The sequence below is a fragment of the Aspergillus uvarum genome (genome assembly GCF_003184745.1).
Source record: "Aspergillus uvarum CBS 121591 unplaced genomic scaffold BO82scaffold_24, whole genome shotgun sequence".
NCBI lineage: Eukaryota > Fungi > Ascomycota > Eurotiomycetes > Eurotiales > Aspergillaceae > Aspergillus > Aspergillus uvarum.
Genome location: NW_020291321.1, coordinates 298,306 through 320,885, shown reverse-complemented (window position 1 = coordinate 320,885; position 22,580 = coordinate 298,306). Strand labels below are relative to the sequence as shown.

At 51.3% G+C, this 22,580-nt stretch overlaps 5 protein-coding genes and 3 non-coding genes across 8 annotated transcripts; 3 read left to right on the top strand and 5 right to left on the bottom strand.

Moving 5' to 3' along the window:
- Positions 1 to 758: 758 nt before the first annotated feature.
- BO82DRAFT_334667 (uncharacterized protein) lies at positions 759 to 7,729 on the bottom strand (the record flags this gene model as incomplete). The annotated part of the gene is made up of 3 exons (XM_025633268.1): positions 7,209 to 7,729; positions 900 to 7,107; positions 759 to 845 (listed from the first exon to the last, which is right to left on the bottom strand). Exons 1-3 carry the CDS (start codon positions 7,274 to 7,276, stop codon positions 759 to 761), a joined length of 6,363 nt encoding a protein of 2,120 aa, XP_025492371.1. The 5' UTR covers positions 7,277 to 7,729.
- A 552-nt stretch (positions 7,730 to 8,281) lies between these two features.
- Positions 8,282 to 9,226, top strand: BO82DRAFT_354036 (60S ribosomal protein eL27). The gene is made up of 2 exons (XM_025635114.1): positions 8,282 to 9,014; positions 9,082 to 9,226. The coding sequence occupies exons 1-2, from the start codon at positions 8,780 to 8,782 to the stop codon at positions 9,087 to 9,089; spliced, it is 243 nt and encodes an 80-aa protein (XP_025492370.1). The 5' UTR covers positions 8,282 to 8,779; the 3' UTR covers positions 9,090 to 9,226.
- A 1,458-nt stretch (positions 9,227 to 10,684) lies between these two features.
- Positions 10,685 to 11,124, bottom strand: BO82DRAFT_354034 (uncharacterized protein). The gene has a single exon (XM_025635113.1). It carries the CDS (start codon positions 11,039 to 11,041, stop codon positions 10,829 to 10,831), a length of 213 nt encoding a protein of 70 aa, XP_025492369.1. The 5' UTR covers positions 11,042 to 11,124; the 3' UTR covers positions 10,685 to 10,828.
- A 1,278-nt stretch (positions 11,125 to 12,402) lies between these two features.
- On the top strand, positions 12,403 to 21,142 carry BO82DRAFT_383218 (MAGE-domain-containing protein). The gene is made up of 5 exons (XM_025637997.1): positions 12,403 to 12,455; positions 12,547 to 12,627; positions 12,710 to 13,177; positions 19,971 to 20,331; positions 20,424 to 21,142. Exons 2-5 carry the CDS (start codon positions 12,553 to 12,555, stop codon positions 21,041 to 21,043), a joined length of 1,524 nt encoding a protein of 507 aa, XP_025492368.1. The 5' UTR covers positions 12,403 to 12,455; positions 12,547 to 12,552; the 3' UTR covers positions 21,044 to 21,142.
- On the bottom strand, positions 13,619 to 13,708 carry BO82DRAFT_t161. Its single transcript has one exon. It is a non-coding gene; the product is annotated as a tRNA-Asp (tRNA).
- Positions 16,556 to 16,645, bottom strand: BO82DRAFT_t160. Its single transcript has one exon. It is a non-coding gene; the product is annotated as a tRNA-Asp (tRNA).
- Positions 19,174 to 19,263, top strand: BO82DRAFT_t164. Its single transcript has one exon. It is a non-coding gene; the product is annotated as a tRNA-Asp (tRNA).
- On the bottom strand, positions 21,142 to 22,506 carry BO82DRAFT_354030 (ankyrin repeat-containing protein ANK1). Its single transcript, XM_025635112.1, has 4 exons — positions 22,363 to 22,506; positions 22,069 to 22,244; positions 21,836 to 22,013; positions 21,142 to 21,761 (listed from the first exon to the last, which is right to left on the bottom strand). The coding sequence occupies exons 2-4, from the start codon at positions 22,078 to 22,080 to the stop codon at positions 21,436 to 21,438; spliced, it is 516 nt and encodes a 171-aa protein (XP_025492367.1). The 5' UTR covers positions 22,081 to 22,244; positions 22,363 to 22,506; the 3' UTR covers positions 21,142 to 21,435.
- Between the last annotated feature and the right edge of the window lie 74 nt (positions 22,507 to 22,580).

Genomic DNA, 22,580 nt, shown 5'->3' with positions numbered 1-22,580 from the left:
AGTAGTGTAGTAGTGTGAAAGAGAAGAACAGGAAGAGGAGACCGAGAGAGTCAAGACAAGAGATGGAGAGGGGAAGAAGGCAGGAAGACGGAGGTGGAGACGGAGACTAAATTAGTAGCAGTTAATGGACTAGTCGGTCTAGACTAGACTTCAACTAGAAGCAAGGAAGAAGGCTTGAGCCATATTTAAGTCTCCAAAGGATGGATGGTGGTGGTGGACACGGGAGAGTTTTCGCATCAGGGGTCATGCTCAGGACTGGACTGGACCGTACATGGTTATTGCAGCAAATTCCGGTCAATGCATGCAAGATGAAATACTGTTGTTTTGGGCCCGATTCTGGTTCTGTTGGGGGAAGGAGGGGCTGACTCAGCAGTCAGATCGCATACACAGTAAGCATGTGATCTGCGATTCATGCCTTTCTTTCACCCATTTGTTTACTGAATGTGCTTCAAAGCAGGATCAACTGAGGGACTATCACGTATCATACTTCATCACAAAAGAAAGCAAAGTACAAAGTACAGAGTACAAAGGAAACCGTTCCAGCATCATCACCATCATCTCATCCTTCAATCTCCTCTAAAAAAGCTCGGGTCTCTTCAAACAAAAGCATGCAGCTCAACCAAACGCTGGAATGGGGGTAAATGAGTAATAGTGGCGGTAGTATATGCTCATGAAGAATCAACATCACGCGACGTGAATCCTCGGGGTCAAACAGGGTACAAAAGAAAATGAAAAGACAAAGGTCATTCCACGGGACTTCATGCCGCAACACTTGTGACCTCGGGTCCAATACCGCTGTCACTGTGCTGCCCATAAACCACCAACTTCGAAGATTGCTCGTCCAACTTGAGCGGGTGATCGTACTCCTCATCCTCATCCTCAAATTCCTCTTCTCCCACCTCAGACTCCTCGGGGTCATCTGCCCTCGTCGTTTGAGCATCATCTTCAACTCCCGATGCCTCACTCTCCCCCTCATCGTGATCGTCCGCTACGGACCGTGGGCCGACTGAGCTAGTGGCGCTTATCCGTCGATCGGCGCCGGAGACCACGCTGCCGGGTCCATATACCATGCTGTCCGCATAGGTCCCTGTGTAGCTGGTTCTTCGCTCGGTCCCTGCATCGCTCTCGTCCTCGCTCTGGTTCTCATCCTCTTCTGGGAATACTTCATTCTCCTTGTTAGCGACGGAGCTCTTGCCGCCCCAAGAGGCTTTTCGTTGGGAGAAATTGGATTTGACCGAATGGCTACGTTTGAGGCCCGTTAACCCACTGCTCGCGCTGACATGTCGATCCCCAGCGCCTCGATTCCCAGTCACGTTGCTGAGACTGAGAATGCGTCTTTCCTTGCTGTTGGTGGGAGGCGCCCCGGATCCGGCCCGCGATCCAGCCGGGCCGCGCTTCTTCAACGCCATTCCAACGCTGCTGCCGAGAAAGCTGCGGACATCTTTAGCAGTACTGGCGGTACTTGCCACATTGGGGCCTCGGGCTCGTGATCCACGCGCCTTTTTCATGTTCAGACTGTTGGGCCGACTGAGAAGGACGCTGCGAGCATGGTCCAGAACACCTTCCAAGATCCGCTTCTCCAGGCTGTCCGCGCGGTCCTCCATGAGCTGCATCTCCTCATGACGAAGCTCGAGAGCCATCTCCAAACCAGCGACTTCCTTGTTCAGTTTCGTGGTCTGTTTGAGAAGGTTATCCTTCTCGGACTTGAGGCTGTGGATGATGTTTAGGAGAGAGTCCTTCTCCTCACGGAGCGTTTCAATCTCGGCTTCCACTTGCTCCCGCTGTGCATTCCGTCTTTCAAGAGCGATCGCTGCCTCTTCAGCCTCCTTTCGCCGTCGCTCATTGTCCTCCGCGATCATGGCGGATTGGGCTGCGAACATCTCGTTCATTCTTTGAGAGGTCTCCATGATATCCTTGTGCATCTCGTCAAGCTTCATCATCTGATTCACGGATTGGTCGGTGTTGTTGGCATGGTCGATCAGAGTGTCCAACTTATCATGGACCGGCGCATTGGCGTTGGTAGCATGATCTAGAAGCTCTTCTAGCTTTTCGTAGACCTGACCATTGGTATCTGTAGTTTGACTCAGAAGCTGATCCAGCTTCTCATGGACTTGGTCATTGGTAACCCGTTCCATCAAGGTGCCCAGTGTTTCTTGAACCTGATTATTCTTGGCGTGTTCAAGGAGATTGTTGAGCTTCTCTTGGACAGGAGTGTCGTCGTATTTCTCAGGCTCCGGCGGCGGTAGGGCTGGGAGCAGCGGGGTGATGGTGGAAGGGATCGTAGAAAGGTCCATTCGGATCTCTTGCGCAGATTTTTGCGAATGGTCGTAGTGCTGCCCGACGATCGCGAGGATTTGCTGAATGGATTCAAGCACTTGTGGGTGGAATTCATGCAGTTGGCTTTCCACGCGATCAGTGGCAGCAGCAGCTTTCTCGAGGTCTGATCGAGCTTGCTCCTGCTGCGTCTTCACTTGATTGTGCATCTCCTCCATCTTGTTGTAAGACTCGTCGACCTTCTCGAAGAACGTTTGGGCGTCGACAGTCATGCGCTCGCAAGCTTCAGTGACGCTGTTGCCCATGGACCCGATCACGAGCTTGATATCTTCTGCCAGAGCCTTTGTGCTCGTGACTGCCTCAAGATGTGCATTGTCACGATCTGCGGCCTCAGAGAACTTAGAATCCAGAGCAGTGTCCATGGCGGCATGGACCTCGTCGTACTTCGCCATGACCTCCCCGAGCTTCTCGTCGATTTTCGAGCCCAGCTCGACAATGATGGCTGCTCGAGTCTCGTCCTGCTTGACCATGGCAGCAGCGTCTCGCTCTTCTTTCTCCAGCTTGGTTGCGTCCTGCTCACCCCGCGCGCGCTCAAACTCCCGGTTGATGAGCTCGGTGAGTTCGTTCACATTCTCAACGGTGGTGAAGCTTTCTGCGGACACTGCAAGACCTTCGAGTAATTGCCTGAGCTCAGCAAGCCCTTGGTCACTGCCATCCAACTTGCTCTTGAGCTCGTCACCGAGGCCCTCGACGACGGCCCTGGCCTCTTCAATCTTCTCTGCGAGACCTGCATGTTCCACTTTCCGTGCGTCAAAAGCCTGCCCAGTCATCTCATTATCGGCATCGACCTTTTCGCGGAATTCTGTGACCAGTGCGGTTAGATCTTGGATTTCCGTCTTGGTCGGCAATGTCTCGACGTCTGGCAGCTTGAGTTCCTCCACCTGGGTCTTGACCTCGAAGATCATGGCCTCAACAGTCTGCAAGTCTGCCTTGACCAATTTCTCGGCGTTATCATCTTCGGGCTCTGCTTTGCCCTTCAGCTCATCAAGGGCAATCCACATGTCCTTCATGAGCGTTTCAAGCGTCCCAATCTCGGCTTTTGTCGGGCCTTCTGATTCAATGCGCGTGGAAAGCTCGGAAATGGCTTCTTTCGTCTCTGCGACGATCGCTTCCAAGCTTTGCAGTTGCTCTGCCTTGGCAATCTCATCTGCGGCCGGAAACTTCATCTCATCTAGCTGAGACTTGGTGTTGCGGAGCAATGTCTCTATAGCGTCCGTGTCTTCCTTCTTGGCCGTCATCTCGTCCGCAGGTTGGTCACGAGCAACGATTCCTGTTACAGCGCTCTGAAGCTCGTGCAGACCAAGAAGGACTTCATCCAGATGCTCCTTCTTGACAATGTCTTCAGGAAGCTCGCTGCTTCTAGGGGCACCTTCAATAGCCTCAACCTTAGTCTGAAGTTGTGAAATCAAGGTTTTCAATGCCTCAAAGTCGTTATTCATAGCGGGATTGGCGGGCTCGCTTGGGGCGTTTGCTAGCATCAATTCCCCGCCGCGAGTTGTTTCTGGCTCGTCATTCTCTACATGACTCTCCGTATGAGACTGGCGCAGCATCTCAACGTCCGCTTTGAGGCTGCTGAGGCCCTCCTTCAGAGTGTCTAGAAGCTCGGAATGATCAAACTCCACCGGCTTCTCCAAGAGTTTTGCGAGATCTTCTTTGATTGTACCAAAACCGTTGTTGACTGTATCAATAATTTCGCTAGTGGCCGCAAGCAGATTTTCACCCGCATCCTTGGGCTGATTATTCTCCTCGCGGAAAGTGTCGAGACACTCACGCAGCGCAGCAATAATATCCTCTTTGTCGCTATACTTTTCGGTGGGCTCTGCTGTCTCGATCGGTTCGGCGCGAACAAGGCTCATATTCATGGTGTCACGAAGCTCTTCAATCTGCTCCTTGATTATTTTGGTGATTTCATCATTGCTCGACGACTTCTGCTGGTCAGAAATGTCACGAATGGCATCTAGGATCTCATCCTTCTCGGTGGACACGTTGCTACGAATAAGAAGATTGCTTATGGTCTGTCGGAGGTGTTCAAACTCCTTCTCCATGGCATCAAGAAGCTCGGGAGTATCGGGATTGCCGCGAGAACTGTTTGACAGAGCAGTTTCTGTTATGGTCTTCTCCATGTCAGCCTGCAACAGTCGGAAGCCTTCTTTGACTGTGTCCATGATCTCGTGCTTCGCAGACGACTCCGCTGCAGTTGCAGCGTATCCTTCCACCTCCTGTCGCACAACAGCAATACCATCTTTGATGGCATTTAGCAGTTGCTCGCTGTCTTTCTCGTTCGTTGAAAGGTGGTGGCTTAGTTCCTCTTTCATGCCATCGAGGTGCTCTTGAAGTTGTTCGAGCATCTGATCGCCAGAATTCTGGTTTGCAGCGTTCGCTTCTTGTAAGCCAGCGGAGATAGCATCCATTAGGTCGTCTCGATTGAGTTCTATTTCACGAGTGACGGCATTCTGGCTTTCCATCCCTTCTGCAATGGCACTGAGAATCTCGTCGCGTGAGATACTCGGCTGAACGCTAGTGCTGAGGGCAGATTGTTGGGCAGCAAATGCTTCATTAAACACCTCAGCCACATCTTCTTTGGTAATTTGGAGGTGCTCTGTAGCCTTGATTGAAGCGAAGTGCGCCTCTAGGGCCTCTGACAAGGCACTTAAGATTTCATCGCGGCCGAGCCCTGAGTCAAGAGACTCTCTAGTCAAGGCACTCTGAGACGTAACAGATTCGGTAACTGCCTGCAGTATCTCTTCGCGAATCCCATCAAGGTGCTCAGGTCCGAGGGCTGGAGGAGCCGGAAGCTCAAAGTTTGCAAGGCAATCATGAATCGTTTGTACGATCTCCTCTTTCGTGATGCTTGGCGGTTGCTCGAAGCTCTGCATACCAGCTTGAACAGCTGTGAGCACCTGGTCGTAGGTAACGGCCTCTTCGTGCTGCGGCTTGTAATCCTTCAGGCCCTCTGAGAGGCACTCAAGGATTTCGTCTCGCTCCAAGCCAAAGTTTTGCAGTTCGATTTCGGGCTTGTACGATTCCCATGCTTCTCTCACTGTCTCGAGGATATCGTCCCGTTCCAATACGGGCCCTTGAGGCTCGGGCCGTAGTTGCGAGAAGTCTAGCTCGTCCAGAGCTTGCTTGACGATGGAGTAGATTTGTTCATCGTTCACGTTAGCTCGGAAGTCAGAGAGCGATGAGGCGTGGAGCTTGTTGTCTTCGATGATCGATGCTAGCTGTCCTCTGAGGTCGTGCAGGCCATCTTCAATGATCGCAGCAACCTCCTCCTTCTGAAGGCCGCTAGGTTTGTCTTCAATAGCTCGAGAGGATTCGGCTTCTTCAATCTGGCGGGCTAAGTTTCTACCCATTCCTAGAACCTCTCCACGCAATTCTCGTACTAGGGCTTTCACTTGGTTTGTCATGCCACCCCCTTCAATGACACTGTTCTTTACGATCTTCATTAAAGCAAGCATCTCCTCCGTGCGGTGGTCTTCCACGGGAACAAGAGCGCGCTCTGGATTGGCATTCATGTCTTCTGCGCCCATGGATTTTGAACGGGCCAGGCTGTTTTGGATGTTTGCCTGGTCGTCATCGTCGAGCTCGCGGGCGTGAGAGCGAACCAAAGCCTTGCTTTGGGCATCGTCCTTGACGAGATTCAGAATCTCCTCCAGCATAGTCGTTACAGCGCCATCCGTCGGGTTACCGGATGCCTCCGGTATGGGCCTAGCTTTGATCTCTTCTGCGACTTCCAAAAGTTTGTCCTGGTTCTCTTTCGTTGCCATTTCTCGCAGGACTTTCTCCAGCAATGCGATGCTTGCAGACCCATCGGATATTGGTGTAGGTGATCCGCACAATTCGCGTTCCATCGCTGCGGCGAAAGGATTAGGACTAGACATTCGCGGTCCCGCGTAGCTCTTTTTCGAGTTTGGAGAACTATCCGGTTCCCTGTTGTTAATACCATTCTCAGAACCCAGTAGAGAACTGAAATCCCACCTTGTGGCAGCCTCAGAATCAAGGAACTTCGAAGCCAAGCTAGATGACAGATCACGGAGGCTTTTTCGTATGTCTTCATCTCGGGCGTTGGTCGCGGCCTTGAGACTCACTAGATCGGTGGCATTGTCTTTACTGCGTCGGCTCAACTGAGCCATCTCGCGCTGAAGATTGCTGGCGATATCCGTGAGACTGTGAATCTGAGTGGACAAGGACTCGAAGGAATAGGGATCAGGGCGCTTGGGCCCCACAAATGGGTCCGACTCGATGAGCCTCTGTGGTGGATCACTCTCCAGAGGTAATTGCATGTTCTGCAGTGCTAGCATGGTTGCTGACGGTGGAGTACTCTCTCCAAGGATCGGTCTGGAGAGATACCGGTTGGAAATGAGAAGGTTAGGCATGTCTCGGTCAGGTTCTCTGGAATCGGGCGAGCTGGGAGTCTTATTCAAAGCCGACTTCTCCAGTGACTTGGATCCTGGCTCGAAGGTTGACGCCCGTTGGGGCCGCTCTGGCGACCTGTTCTCCAGGTAATTGAGGAACTCGGACCGAGCATCTGTGTTATTTTGAAATGATCGCATACGCTTATGAAATTGGCCTTTGATGAGGGACTTCTCTGGTGATTTAGGTGGCATGGGATTCGTCGTGTATGGACTAGGAGCATTTTCGCGGATCTTTTCTGCGAAGTTGGCCGCTGCGGCTTGAATGCCTGGGGAGACATTCGATCTGGTCACAGGGCTGGTAGAACTGGGGTTCATGGGTAGCGGAGGGGGTGCCCGTTCGGGATCCGAACTGTCCCACCTTCGTTTCCACGAATCCAAGGTCAGTCATCCATCGCTTTATGAGATGAAACTTGAGGATCTTCAGGGACCCCCACTTCAGGGCACTGGGTTGGCACGTACATGGGTACGGACTGATGTCTCAGCACCAGTTCTCGGTCATGAGAATTCTCACGACTGTGTGAGGGCATGATGAGCTTTCAATTTCACTTGTTCCTGAGAGGGGTGGAGCAGGTGGCGTGTGTGTCTGTCGATGTCTGAGCGGAAAGTGGATCGATGGATGGATATCCGCAATGTGCGAGAAGGGGCTATGATCATGAAAAATGCGCCGCAAGTCAAGGTCGTGAAGGCATAGCAGGTCGTCAAATCGCGCAAGAAAGAGCAAATGGGCAATTGTGTCTGGATAGGAAGCGCACAAAAAAGCAGGTATCACGAAAGCAGGAACGACAGGAAAATAGGAAAATGGGGACTGAAGACAAATGCGCTTGCTACAATGAAAGGGCACGAGGGCGGGGAGGACTGGGGAAACAACGGCGGCAAGGAACAACAGCAACAACGTCAACAACTGCAATGCGACGAACGCGGACACGATGCGAAACTGGCGAAACTGGCGAAACTGGCAAAACTAGCCAAATTGGCAAAACTGGGGGGGGGGGAAGGATAAAACTCCCGAGGTGATCAGTTAATATAGCGGGCAGTTGGACCATGGAAGTGGAGTTGAAGGCTGGGAGTAGTTGGTAGCTCATGGGGCATCAACCGCCGTTCGGTCCAATGTGCGGCGTACACATCAAGAACAGCCTCATAGCAACCGATGCCCTGGCTGGTTGTCCCGTAAACAATGGGCCAAGCCTTTTGGCGGTGGCTGGGGATTCGAGAATGGAGGCGGTGAGTGACGTTTGTTGTGTTTGCTCTGACGGCCTGACAGCCTGACGCAATCGCATTGAAGGATCGAAAGTTGCCGCCTGAGGCCGGCTCCGGCAACCAACTGTCTCGGACGCTAAGCTACTCTGGGAGCGCTTACCCAGAACAGCCTAGTAGCCATCAGTCGGTAAGGTGGCCAATGGAGTGCGGGCACACAAAGCCCTGAGCCCTCTTCACTCAAAAAAAATAGACCGTCGAACGCGGAGAACCTCACTCACTCGACCGAAGCATCTCGACAACCACCCCATCGACCTGCCGCTCACCGGGACCTTCACAATGAAGTGTTAGTGAATCGCCGCATCATCTCGATTTTGTTATCGCGTCTTCGATCGAAAAACTGACAGAATGTTACGATAGTCATGAAAGTGGGCCGTGTGGCCATCATCACCCGTGGCCGTTACGCCGGTAAGAAGGTACGACAACAATCTACTTGATTTTCTGGCGCTGGAATACCCATATATACGGAGGACAACGGAACCGGTGTGGAAAATTTCTCGTCTGCGACAACGGAGAATTGAAAGAGATGGGAATTCAGTGGGAAGACTGCATGGATGCAAAGGGTCGAACGATCGGACGAGGGCGACAACTGCGACATCGAGAACGAGGAATATTTGGTCGGCTGGGAGTCACTGGATATATGCTGACGAGGGTCTCTTTTTGCGATTTGACAGGTCGTCATTGTCCAGCCTAACGACACTGGCTCCAAGGCGCACCCCTTCCCTTACGCCATCGTCGCCGGTATCGAGCGCTACCCCCTCAAGGTCACCCGCCGCATGGGTAAGAAGACCGTCGAGAAGCGCAGCCGCATCAAGCCCTTCATCAAGGTCGTCAACTACAACCACTTGATGCCCACCCGTTACACTCTCGAGCTCGAGGGTCTCAAGGGTGCCGTCTCCAACGACACCTTCAAGGAGGTCTCCCAGCGTGAGGACGCCAAGAAGAACGTCAAGAAGGCCCTCGAGGACCGCTACACCAGCGGCAAGAACCGTTGGTTCTTCACTCCTCTGCGTACGTTGCACGCCCTGTCTACCAACGCTCGTGGCTGTTTGTGGTGGCATCGCTGACGGTTCTACAGGTTTCTAAACGGGATAATTGGGGCGTTTTGTCGTTTGAGCGCGCAAGGTCTTAGATGAGGCAAAGGGAAAAAGAAAAGCATCGAAGACGTCCAGTTCATGAGCTAGGGATAACGTGCAATATACCATAGCTGGAGGAAGAATGGGAACGCGTCGATGTACAGGTCCAGGACTTGGCCCATTTTCTTATTTACATGAGGGAAGCCACTCAGATCTGGCGTCCGTCTCGAAATGAAATGGAAAATATGAACAAATTCAATTTCTTTTTTTTTGTTACGAGTTGTTCTCCAGCCTATGGTATCGCCTTTGGTTCCTTGGCCATTGACCCGATCCAGCTGCCATCACAGAACTCCCCCAATTACACCGCGTCGGACGACATTGACCCGAAGTCACCAGATTTGTGCCGACTCTTAACTCGATTCTACCGTTCCTTTCTGATGCCAATCGATCCTTGCCTTCTGCTTCTTGCTCATGACAGCATTACAAGTTTTCACCGTACAGCCACGAATAATTCAATCGGATTGAGGTTGCTTGGGACTCGTCGGGCCTAGACTGTACTCGGCTTTTCCCTTTGCCGTCCCGTGCCCCGCCCTCACCTCGAGAGTCCAGGCAATCGACAATCTCCAGGCTGAATCCAATCCCAGTTCGTAGAGATCAATGTTGGGGTAAAAGCGGAGCTGCTAACACGGATTCACCCCCACGATCGACCACAGTAACTGTTTGTGTAAACCCCGTCCCTCCCCAATCCCAGACCATGACGCTCTTCCGAGACCAAAGGCCATTACCGTTGGCCATCGGCGATTTTAATGGGCGTCTAGCTCGTCTTACATGCGGCCTGCGCAGTAGATGTACAGCCGGCAATCAATGTTGATTTTGCGCATAAGGGGGTAGGTATGGCCTTGGAAATAGTAGAAAGACGTAATACTCACCCCCTCTACGCGATGCTTTGGGGTGGACTTTGAAACCATGTTAAGGTACAATCGCTACCGCTTTCTCGGATCTCTTGTCTAGATCCTTACGAAAGTACGAGGGTCAGTGACAGATTCCTGTAAAGATTGAATCGCGGATTTGGAGTTGTCGGTTGTTCCCCGCTGTGCCCCCACGAACTCAATGCTCAAATTCGGATAGGCGGGACCTGAACTTCTGCGGACTACCTGCGGTATTTGTAAATCCAGAAGATGCAGGATCTTACAACATCCGCCTCCCGGGCTTGCGGGAAAAGCGTGAGCGTTCCGTGAAAGCTGCATAGAGGGGTGCAGAATGGGTATTTTCTGACGCCCAAAATAGCACGGAGCGAACATGTCAAACCAGACTGGGTGGTTGGACGGGTTAGACCTATCAGCAAGTCAGTGATGAGATGGTCAAACTCTACAGTTTCGCCATCGTAGCCCAGAACGTCGGGTAGGCGGCGCGAAGACAACACAAGAGAGATGGAGTGAGGGACATAGCTCCAATAAGCACTAAATTGGACGTTTTCGAGACGGGTGAGAATCTAATGCATGGCATGGAGTCCAGTACGCTCGGCGCCATAACGCCTAGACCACCAAGCGCACCTAACTACTGTAGGAGAGTGCAGTCCTAAGGGCAGGACCTTCACTCAACCATGCAGGGAGTCGGATGGAATCTTGGGTAACGCCATCCAAGCCTCGGGTCCAGGCGCAGCGAGAAATACTGTACTGACTGACGTGACTTAACTCAATGTGGGTAATTCAGCGGAGAAGGTTGTCCGCAAATTGGAGAGATTATGGATCAATATCGGTCGGCAAGTAAGTCAAGTGCTCCATACACCACCATTAGCGGATCGTGTCTATGTGGTTTGATATGTATCCAGTTGGCGGTCGGTTTCCCTGCTTGTGACAGTAGCCGCCCTCTTCTGATAAGGAAAGGCGCTAAAGAGGGGCCGGATCCAGGCAGTTTGCCTAGGAAGAAAGTTCTGGTGTCGACTGCACATGCAAGAGACATGGGGAACAAAAGTGCAGATGTCCTGGTTCAAATCTCATGAGGCAGATGAGATTGAGGTGCTTAGCATAATCCGGGAAACATGGTGTGTAGGATGTACTACTGTGGGAAGATGGATGGATGGGGGTGATGAAAGTAAGTCTGTGGTTGGCAAGAAAAGCCGCGAGATGGGAAGACCCACAATCACATGCTATCAAATCATCACCCCATCGATGAATTCCATCACGACCACCGTCGAGAACGCGAGACTTTCGGTTGCCAACGTTATCTTACTGTGCAGACCACCCAATGGATCTCTAAGTGCTTCATCGAAGTAGCCTGCTGAAACCACAAGGTTGCCACATTGACAACGCAACTGTAACAGTTCTTATCAGGGCGGCGGCTCCCATTGCGAGTTCCAAGTAGAAATGCGGGTGGCTTTCATGAGGGCTGGGTATGGCGTCGACTCCACCTCGTCGTCCTCTCTTTTTTTTTCCCCTCTTTGCTCTTTTCTCTCTCTCTCTTTCTCCCTTTTTTACTTTTTGTTTTCTGTGCTGAGACTTCACCTGCATTACGGTTTGCCTTTCCTGTCCGGAGTAGACATGAAAGCAAAAAGAGGGGTTAAACCTTGGTCGAAACTTCCTTTGCCATCAAGCATCGTTCCGGGTTCCAGACCTTGGAAGGAGTGATTGATTGATGGTGGAAAGGTAACCTATGACGAAAAATTTTGCTAGCACGAGCACCACCCCTTCCGTACTACTTGACTAAGTGGACAATTTTCAGTTAGCCAGTCACTGGATGCCCCTCCATGAACGATTAAAACCAGTTGGTCGTTTACTTAATCCGGCTCCGCTATCACATGCTGTTAACTGCTCCGATGTACTGTACTCGAGTAGGAGGGAAAAAAGAAAATAAAATGATAATTACAACAATAATAATAACCCTCGATTTATTATTGCTGTACTGCGTAATCTCTGTAGGGAATTGAGGAATTAGGGAATTAGGTCAAATTACACTAAATTCTAACTATTCTTGATAGCATGTGGTACCTTTGATCAAGCCGAGATGTCTGTCTGAGTTACCTTTTAACAATTAAGTTCCCTGCGGTTCATCTTGTCTTGAAGGATCAATCCGACTGCATCTTCCTTAGCAGGGCAGGTTGATTGCTGTCTTTGATACTACTACTACTTCTGCTTCTTCTTCTCCTTCTGATTTACTTTAAGGTAGTACCCTCCCTCGGAAATTCACCTCCTCCCTCCCTCCTTCCAAATTCCTAAATCTCCCCCTCCTTCCTTTCCCTCCCCTCCCCTCCAGAACCTTTCCTTTTATTCCCCCTGCGCTCGAATTCCTCTTCCGGAGTTTAACTGTATTCCCACTTCCACATCATTTTTAACATTGTGTAGTAATCGCCTTGATTACTTACACACCCCATCACCAGGTATGTTATGCTATACCAAGTTGTCATACCTACACATACACCATTACCCCATATACTATACGGTACTAATGTTCCCCCGTCTCGAGCGTAGACCTCCATGCCTCACGCGGAAAACGGAACAATGGGTGAGAACTCGGTTAATGGAGAGAAAGTTCATTCCCACTTCATCGATGTAAGTTTTGACCTCCAAGCATATCTATCTACATCCGTCCCTCCCTCTCGGCATGCCTAAACTGATCACGCAATCCAATTAGCACTTGGCATCGTATCCGGTGGTTGCAGATTCAATCACCGTCTTTAGAACAAACAAGTATGGCGCAAAGACCCTGGAGTTTGCCGATCAAGGGTACAACCGCCTGGCCAAGCCACTTCTTCCTTACTTCTCCAAGCCCTACGTCTATATTTCCCCGTACGTTGCTCGCGTGGACTCGCTCGGCGACCAAGGCTTGACCAAAGTCGACGAAACCTTCCCCATTGTTCGGGAGGACACCGACAAGCTGAAGGAATCCCTCCGAGACGGAGCTACCTTCCCCTTGCGCTTCGCCGGGGACATGAAGGCCCACGTGGTTGACACGCTGAACTCGGAGTACAAGAAATGCGGAGGCGATGGTGTTGTCGCTGGAAGCAAGGCCATCATCAGCACCACCCTTGTGCTGTCGCAAGAGTCATTGGCCTACCTCAGCTCCCTGCTACAGGCGAAGAAAACCCAGGTAAAGGAAGCCGTGAACGAAAAGACCGACAAATAGTCCCAAATCCGTCTTTGTTGATACCTCGAACGATCTTCCGTCTCGCCCCTCGAACTTTCCCAATGTCTTCAACTCTTTGCTTTGCTACTTTTCTGTCCCACCTTTAGAAAGTTTCGCGCTCTTGTGGCTTGATTCGCTTGGTCAGCGGTGCGAGGTGCACGTTTAGTTCTATTTTTCCTGTAACGAACATTGGTGGTTGTCCTCTCTCTGCCCTGGTGGAATGTGCGTGTGTGTTAGTTATAGCTTGCTTTTGGATACCTATCATAGGTCCCAGCTCTTAATAAGTGTATCTCTTGTGAATCAGAATTGCTTACTTCCTCGTGTAATGCACTGAGGGGCGACCCGATAGGCGATCAAAAAGACATCAAGGAACTTCGGCAGTGTATCCATGATGCGTTGGCAGAAGCAAAAAGAGATCTCCCCGACTGGGAGTCGAACCCAGGTCTCCCGCGCTTGTTCCCGACTGGGATTGACAAGCGGAAATCATGACCGTTAGACCATCGAGGATGTTTCCTGAAAATATTCTATAAAATGTGTATTATGTTCTGAAACAAGCAGTTTTCCCTCATGTATAGCTGTACTGTACAGTAGATTAGATGGCAAGATGAAGCGTGTAAGCTCTCTTCTTCAAGAGTCATCGGATTCCTCCATGGTCCTAGCGCCAAGCCAATTGCTTCTGTATGCAGAGCACCTTTGCTGTGGGATGTATTAATTATGTAGTATGAAGTAGTACAGCGGAAATCAGGTTGCCTGTGTGCTGTTGGGTGAGTTCTACGTAAGATCTAGGGTTACTAGGCATAGTTTACCTTATGCTCCATCGTCCCCCATCCAGAGTAAATGCTCTCATGACTTTACTTGTAGATTTCGTCGTGCCTTGGCTTGATTGAAGACCATTGAGCCTGAGATACTGAAAGATAATATGAGTATAAAGTCAGCTGCGTGTCCATCCTTCTGTGCTTACTTCGGGGTAGTGAGGTTATGCATAGGTGTCGTAGGAATGGTAGAGCAGAAACTCAATTGCTTGCAGCCCGTAGCGGGCCATAGTGGCATGTTTGCCTGCGCCAGAGCTGCTCCTCGCACTTGAAATGCTTTTACTGCCGCTGTTTTCTAGAGACGCATTAGCCAACATACTCAGGCGCATACCTAACCATTCTACAAATACGGGAAAAAAAAAAAAAAAGAAAAGAAAAGAAAAGTGTACCTGATATTTCCGGAACTCAAGCTCCACAAGAGCTTTTCTTCCTATTCAATCTAAAGTTGTTTTTGTTTTTGTTCGATGCGTTGGTCAACAGCGCCATATTCCAGTGCTACAAAAAGAAAGGAAAGCAGGGAAGCGACTTACCAGGGAGATTCTCGCTTGAAGACCGGCGGCTCCTCAGAAAGCCCCAGGGTTCACGAAGAATCGTCATCGTCGTCGTCGTCGTCGTCGTCGTCGTCGTCGCTAAACGGGGTGGTCTCGGCAGAAGTACACAAGCCCCCGTCAATCGAACTAGACAGAGACTCCGACATGGCCACCTCAGTCCCAAGCAAGGGCGAAGGCAAACGCCATTCACTCACGTTTTCCTCATCAATATCAGACTCAGACTCAGTATCTTCCTCCCCCTGCGCGTCCTCCTCCTTCAGCACCACCACCACCTCATCATCGCCCTCCCCCGTCACCCACTCAACCTGATCCATATGAAAGGGAATCTTCCTGACCTGGGGAGCCGGAACCCCATCAAACGCACGCACCACCACCGCCCCGCGACCCCGATCCCGACCTCGACCTCGACGACGTTGGCGCACCGCATCCACAAACTCCGCAATCAGCTGCTCATCCCCATACCGATGTAGCGTGTACACCTGGTTGACAGCCACAGGGTGGACCGTGTGCGAAGCCGCGTGCGAAGCCGCCGTGGTGTTTCGGCCTGCCGTCGTCGTCTCGCGGTAGAAGCGGACCCAGTGGTGGGCGTGCACGACGCCGTAAAAGGGCATGCTCCGCGGGGCGCGGTCGCGGTCGCGCAGCACCCGGAAGATCAGGTTCATCGTCCACTGCTCCCAGGGGAGTGGGGAGAAGTGGTCGTAGATCTCGCCGCCGAGGCGCACGACCACGAAGGCGGGAATGTTCTCGTAGTGCTGGAATTCGTGGGGCAGGGGTGGGGGTTGGGGCACGCCCCGGGCCGGCGTCGCGCGGAGCTGCTCGGCGAGGAGGGCGTGGAGGGCCCAGGATTCTTGGCCCGTGGGTAGGCGGGTGAAATCGAAGAAGGGCGGGAACATCGTATGAGTTTTAGGTCAGGACGATTCGTTCTTGGGGTGGTGATGATGTTGGCTTTTGAAACGATGGCTGGGGGGGGTCGGGGGATGGGGGAGCAGAGATTCTGGTATTCAGATGTTCTTATATAGCTAATGGGGACATGGGTCCTGTTATGGTATTTTAATTCTGATTGAAGGGGGTTTTTTTTTTTCATTATTCTTCTGTCGTTCCTGCGTTGGGCGGGCTCTGATGGAGCTTTGCCAGTAATCTAGGGCTTGGGTTTGTGATGTCTCTGTTTCTGGAAGATAAGCTCCGCGTCGTTATGGGGATCTGGATAATCAGATATTAGAACGGGCATTCGGTTTCCTTCAACGCTGTTTCTGTTGAATGGGCTCTCAATTGAAACTCTCCGCCTGGACCACTTCTATCTGGCCGGTATTCACCGGGCATATCAAAGACTGAGCACCGGGATAACTGAAGCCAAACTACAAGCTACGTCATGCTCATATGGAAGACGAAGGAGACATTGAACAGCACCGGATTTTCCTGTCCCAATCCTGTCTAGTGATCAGATACCGCTTGCAGGCAAGAATCTCCATTTGATTTCTTTCTTTATGCCAGGGGAGCTTTCCACGTCCATTACCTTTGTGGCCTGATTGAACATACAGCTTGATTGACAAATCTCTTAGCAACTCCGGGAAAATGTATTCACTGGCGCGTACGTTACGTTTTAGACTTTTGAGGCCTTTGAATAAGGCATTTCAACAGAGGTATGTACAGCCTACATGCCATTCAGGCCATGACAAACACCATAGTCCTCAGGAGTAGGTACGCCAACCACAAACAATATCTATTCACATACATTGCGGTACGAAAGTCAGACATCACACATACTACTAGCGTCAGCCCACCATCCAGAGTCAACGAGCCTAATCTTCCACCCAGACCAGACATTGATTCCTTCCACTGCATACAACCCAGCCCACCAACCAGCCCCATTCGCAACACTACCATACCATACAACCAACCTCTATCCCTCAATCCAAGCCAAGCAAAGGGCAATTAGGTAGAACCAGTCCACCAATCATCAGTAGACCAACCAAAAAAAACAAAAGAAAGATCTCCCCGACTGGGAGTCGAACCCAGGTCTCCCGCGCTTGTTCCCGACTGGGATTGACAAGCGGAAATCATGACCGTTAGACCATCGAGGATCTTGCATGTAAAAAGGCATACTTTTCATAACATGACCAAAACCATAGTCTGAAGTCGTTTCCAGCGGCTATCGGTTCGTTAGGGCTAATGTCGCCCGCTCCCGGACGTCAGGAAGAGGTTCCCGAGAATGGTCTATCCAAGAGCCTAGAACCCTAGAACATTGTGAGCCGTTTGTTAGTGTTGACATGTGGCCTAAAACAATAGCAGAAAAGGAGACCTATCAATGGCTTACAGTCCATACTGAGCTTGTCTTCATTCAGAACCCCGAACTCATGTTCACACTAGCACAGTCCGCCACCCAGATACTGCGGATTCGAAAATTGGTGGCTTGCTCTGAGAGCTCGTCTCACGGCGGCTCTTACAGTTCTTACAGATAAGAGGTGGATATGTCTAGGATCATGAGTGGTGTACAGACAGCTGCACCTTCAGTAGCCCGGCTCCCATGAGCAGCAATGATCGTGGCAGCATCCATCGGCACCGGCTCGGTTCGATCTTATTTAGGGGTATATTGCTTGACGTGTAGGTGCAAAGCATCCGCCTGGGTCACGGTGCTTCCTGGATATTGCCGGAAACGAGATCCGGGGATGACATGCTCCGTACTAATGAACATGGAAGGAATAGCTGAAGAGAGTGGTGGGGAGAGAGGATGGGGTAACAAATCACGGTAGGTAAGCTACTAGGTCCAGTGACTACTAAACTATGTTGTTGTAGTAGCTGGACCACAATGTAAGCACTTGGCTCAAGGTAATACTAGGTAAGGTAACCATCACAACTACTAGGTAGTCTCCACCTCCACTTTTCCTGTTATGCTTACTGTTCCTGTCCCCATGCCCTAGGAACAGTCCACCCTTCGAGGCCAGTCGTTACTGTCTTTTATCGTTACGCATCTTTCTTCCCCTGCGTACAGGTCTGAAAAGCATCAATGCATACTCCCCGGCAAAGTACAACATCTTTCAGCTTTTGTTTATTGGATATAGATAGAACCAGCGTCCACTGAAGCCAAATATGAGCCACGGTACTATATAAAGAAATGATTCCGGTGGCAGATTTTATAATGAACGAAGACTTGTAGTCCTCACGAGGGCAGTAGTGGGTCGCACGTATCCGCACATTCACACATTCACACATTCACAATCAGCTTCAACAATTCAAGCAGATTATCCATGTCTTCTGCTGGACTAGCAGGACCCTTCGATCGACTCTGCGCCGGAAACGATGGATACGCAGTTGCGCACTCAATTCCAACCAGTAGAAATAGTAAGGTATAAGGTCCAGAAGCAGCCAGATTCGGTAAAACAAACCGAGGGTGTAATTATATGATGCCGCTGCCAGAGTGATCGTGGTGACGACGATAGCCACGGCTACAAAGACCCAAATGGATAGATACGAGTTCATCTCCCTGAGATTCATGCCAAACGCGGAGCAAAAGCAGGATATAGGAATGAAGATAAAGGCTAATATAATGAGACTAAGACCTCAACTGCCAGTCACATCGCTTTCAATCCGTCTTTGGAAAGGGCGATTCCATTGCATACCGCTTGACAGTTTCGGCTTGCTCGACGGATTTTCTGCTCTTTGGTCAGGTGTTTAGGGTGCTGTTTTGCTTCATGTCGAGCCTGTCTTGGGTCCGCGAGAGAACGGATTCCATATGGAACTGTACCTGCAAGTACTTGTCTATCAACTCGCTTATACTGAGTAGTAATGAGGTATGGTCCCCTGGCCTGCTCTGCATTACGCACATGTCACGCCGAAGTCTGCGGAATTCCGTTTCAAGCGACAAAAGATAATGTAAGAGAGCATTTTTCATCCCGTTCTCGTCAATCAATTGATCCGCCGCAAGTCCTTCCCTACTGTGTTCTGGCATGGTGTATTCGTGGCTGCCATCGAATGAAAGTTGTTAAGCTGATCCTCGAGCGCCTAGAGGCAATCAAACCATGCACGCAGTGGATAGGACCTCGGCAATTGAAACACAAGATGGTGCGCGTCGAGAAGCATCTTGACAGTCAATTGGGCAAGAAAAGAGAAAGTCCCTTTCTACTTGAAAGATGATTGAGAGCCTTGTCATGTAGGCACTCTGCCTGACAGGTGCTTAGCCGGAGAGAGGCTACTTCACTCGAAGCCCATAAGGCTGGCGAATCATGAGCATAGATGACGGTCATGTTCGCATGAGAGGACTGCTTTAGTGAGCCACTCCTGGTTGCCCGTCTAAGTGTTTTTCGTTGGTGAACAAGACGCTGAAGCTGCAGGATTTATTAGGTACCTTCTAGGAGCGCGCAGTTTGGCACTGCCACTGTTTACTCGGCCGTAATCGAGATGCTGATCCCATTCATGCTCATCTTACCAGCTACTGAACGTTTTCTGCGGTGTAAGAGGCGAAAATGTCTGAATATATCTCAAAAGACCTTGGGGGTTGGGATTTCGTCGTCGCAGTCAAGGCATAATCGCACACCCTTGCAATACAATACTCATTATTTGCGACTCTGGTGGTAAAACTATATACTGTAGTTTGAAACCGTCATATAACAATTCCTCGATGGTCTAACGGTCATGATTTCCGCTTGTCAATCCCATTTGGGAACAAGCGCGGGAGACCTGGGTTCGACTCCCAGTCGGGGAGATTTCCTTTTTGCTCATCTTCTCTATGATCAGAAGATGGACTTTCGTGCTGGATTTCTTTTTCGTCATCGTGGTGGTCGTCATGCAGCTGTGAAATAGCACGCAAGCAATGATACGGTGCTGCTCATGGCAGGCTGGCGAGTACCCCACAGGGCATAAACAAAGGACTGCCAGGCAGAAAACCAACCGACTAAGAATGGGGTCTTCGATTGCAGTCAATCCGCGAATAGCTGGCGGACTAGCCTCTTTTCTTTTCTACCCCCTCATCATACTCATGATATTCAGTAAACAATTCAATCATCATAGTAAAAATTATGTAGGTATGAAATCATACTGTACAGTACGCCATACTCCCAGCTCTTATCACCATGTGACACTCCCAAAGAGGCAATATCACGTCGGAGTTCCACACTAGGCTTGGCGCGTTGAGCGCGTCCGCCATCAGACAAAGAAACCACCACATCAAGCCCAGAGGAATTACCCCTCTACTCCCCAAAGAAGCAAGATCACCATCCGCACCCATTGCCAGCAAGAGACAATATAAAGCCGTCCGATTGCAAGACAAAACCACTTCATCGCCGTACCCGGATCCAGCGTCACTCAGAATGCCTCCGAATCGCAAACGCCGCGCGGTCCGTACCCTCTTCTGCCGATAAACCCTCAAAAAAGTCAAACAAACCATAACACTGATTGAACAACGATTAATAGGCCCCAGAAATCGAGTCAAGCGAGGAGGCAAACGGCAGCCCGCCTCCCACCCAGAATGCGCCCCGCCGCCGGAGACGCGACTCGTCCTCATCCGAAGGCTACGCGGACGAGGGCTCCGACATCCGGGCCCCGACGAGCACCAACGTGATGGTCAAAAAGCTAGTGCGACTGGCCCTGGCCAGCGAGTACTCCCGACAACCGCTCCGCCGCACCGATATCAGCGCCAAGGTTCTGGGGGAGCAAGGGGCGCGACAATTCCGGACCGTGTTCGACGAAGCGCAGCGGGTGCTGGGCGAGAAGTTCGGAATGCAGATGACTGAGTTGCCGGTGAGGGAGAAGGTGACCGTTCACCAACGGCGAGGTGAGTTTTCCATGCACAACCAAAAAAAAAAACAAATTCCAGATGTGGATGCCGGATTTTGTTGACTCGTTTGGGGGGGATTGCGCTTGTAGCTGCTCAGAAGGTCGAAAAGGCGTCCTCGGGGAATAAGAACTGGATACTCTCCAGTCTCCTGCCGCCGGAGTACCGCAGGCCGGCGATCCTGCGCCCTAGCAAGGCTCCGTTGGAAAGTACCTACACGGGGTTGTATTCGTTCATCATTGCGGTGATTCTGCTGAATGGGGGCACTATTCAAGAGCAGAAGCTGGATAGGTATCTGCAGCGGACGAATACTAACACCTACACGCCTGTTGATCGCACGGACCGGTTCCTTCAGCGGCTCTGCAGAGAAGGATACCTGGTGCGGAACCGCGATGTCGATGGTGGGGAGGAAGTCATCGAGTACATTCTGGGTCCGCGTGGGAAGGTCGAGGTGGGAGCGCAGGGTGTGGCTGGACTGGTTCGCGAGGTCTACGGCCAGCAGGATGCAGATGAGCCCGACGAGGAGTTGGAAATCCGTCTGGCGCGGAGCCTCGGGCTCCAGGCGCCTCAGGGTCGCGCGCAGGAGAGACCGACCGAGAATGCCACTGCCAACGAGGAGGATGAGAGTCAAGGACCGCGGGGCCAAAGAAGACAACAGCCCCGACGGCGTGGACGAACCGAGTCTGGCTCTGGGGGCGAAGAGAGCGATTAGTATGCGCCATGTTTGATGGATTGTTCTGATGCGTTATCACTTTATCCTGGTCCTGCTCGACTGAAAGATACCCTAGTTTATGCCATATGTTTAAGCTCCAAGAGTGCTTGCTATTACTACGTATAATCCACTCGAAAGGCGGGATCAAGTTGCTGCAAGATGCGGTTCTAGTTGCAGGTATACACTCCATGCAGACCCCGAAACTGCAGCGGTAGTCCCCGTCTGCACGTCACACAGGGTCGACCCTGCATCCAGCCATGTAGTTACACAATTTATGCAATTCGGGGAAGAAAGATAGATACTCCAAAACTCGAAAGGTGAACATCGCTTGCATACATCTCTAGAAATTAAGAAAATCGCTATACAGGGGTGGGTGTTTCGCTATTACATATTTACTCGCTGTCGCTGGCACTGTCGTGCACGGAGCCACTGTCCGCGTCCTCCCGGAGTCCCTCGGCCATCACATACTCCGCTTGCTGCAGGACCGACTTGATCTCAGGGTTGTTGTAGACGAGCTCCGTAGGCTTCTGACCGTGCTTATTCCGGACCCGCGGGTCGCACCCGGCATCGCACATCATCCTGACCATCTCCAGCCCTAACTCGGCATCCTTCTCATTGGCATAGCGGACTGCGACGTGGAGCGGGGTATCTTTGTCGAGGCGGGTCAGGGGGTCACATTCGAAGTACTGAATGTCGAAGAGGGTGTCCATGGTGTCATCTGTATGTAGAGAAGTGGTCAGTTCGCAGAGCTAATTTGAGGGCTCCATCGCTGAATGAACGGTGGACACTGACAGCTTCCGTACGAGGCGCAAATGTGTAGAGCATGGTTGCCCATGGAATCCGTCACCCCGTTGAAGAACTCGGCCACCTCCTCGTTCGACTTGTCCGTCATGTCTTCAAGCACCTGTTCTATCAGGTGAGGCTGGTCGCGCCGACAGGCCTCCACAACCAGCTCACGCGGGGAAGCGCCCTATATAATAGTATGAGCAATGTAGAAGGGTAACGGAGGTGACGATGGCACTCACCTCGTCAGCCATTATGATTTCGTGTGTTGGGTATTGAGAGTCGGAATGAGACGAGAAAGCGCAATCAAGTTTTAGTAGTCCGTCAAGACTCAGGAGAGTGGCTGCCCTGAGGAGTTGTTGTGTATAAATGCCGCCGGAGTAGCCGCGAAGTAGTCAGGAGGCGGTGTCGGAAGCAACTAGAGGATCAATAGAAGATTAGCATGAGGCATGTGGGGAGCAAAGTCTATATATAGGCTTGCATAAGTGAGGCCGAGCCATGAGGGACAAGAATAGATCGCAGCAAGCCTCACTCACAATTCTGGTCGGTTTGTAGAAGCTTGTGTTTGTAAGGGTGTTATTGCCTTATGCCTGATGCCTCCCTATTGTTGGCTCCCCGCCGGCTCTCGAAGCGGCGGCGGGCGGCCTCCCGGCAGCCGAGTTAATCCGGCCCGTTTCCAGTCTTGCCCCGCGTCCAATCGGCGGGTGTCAATCTTCGTCCGCCCAGCGGCATCGCCGGCTGATAAGAGCCTCAA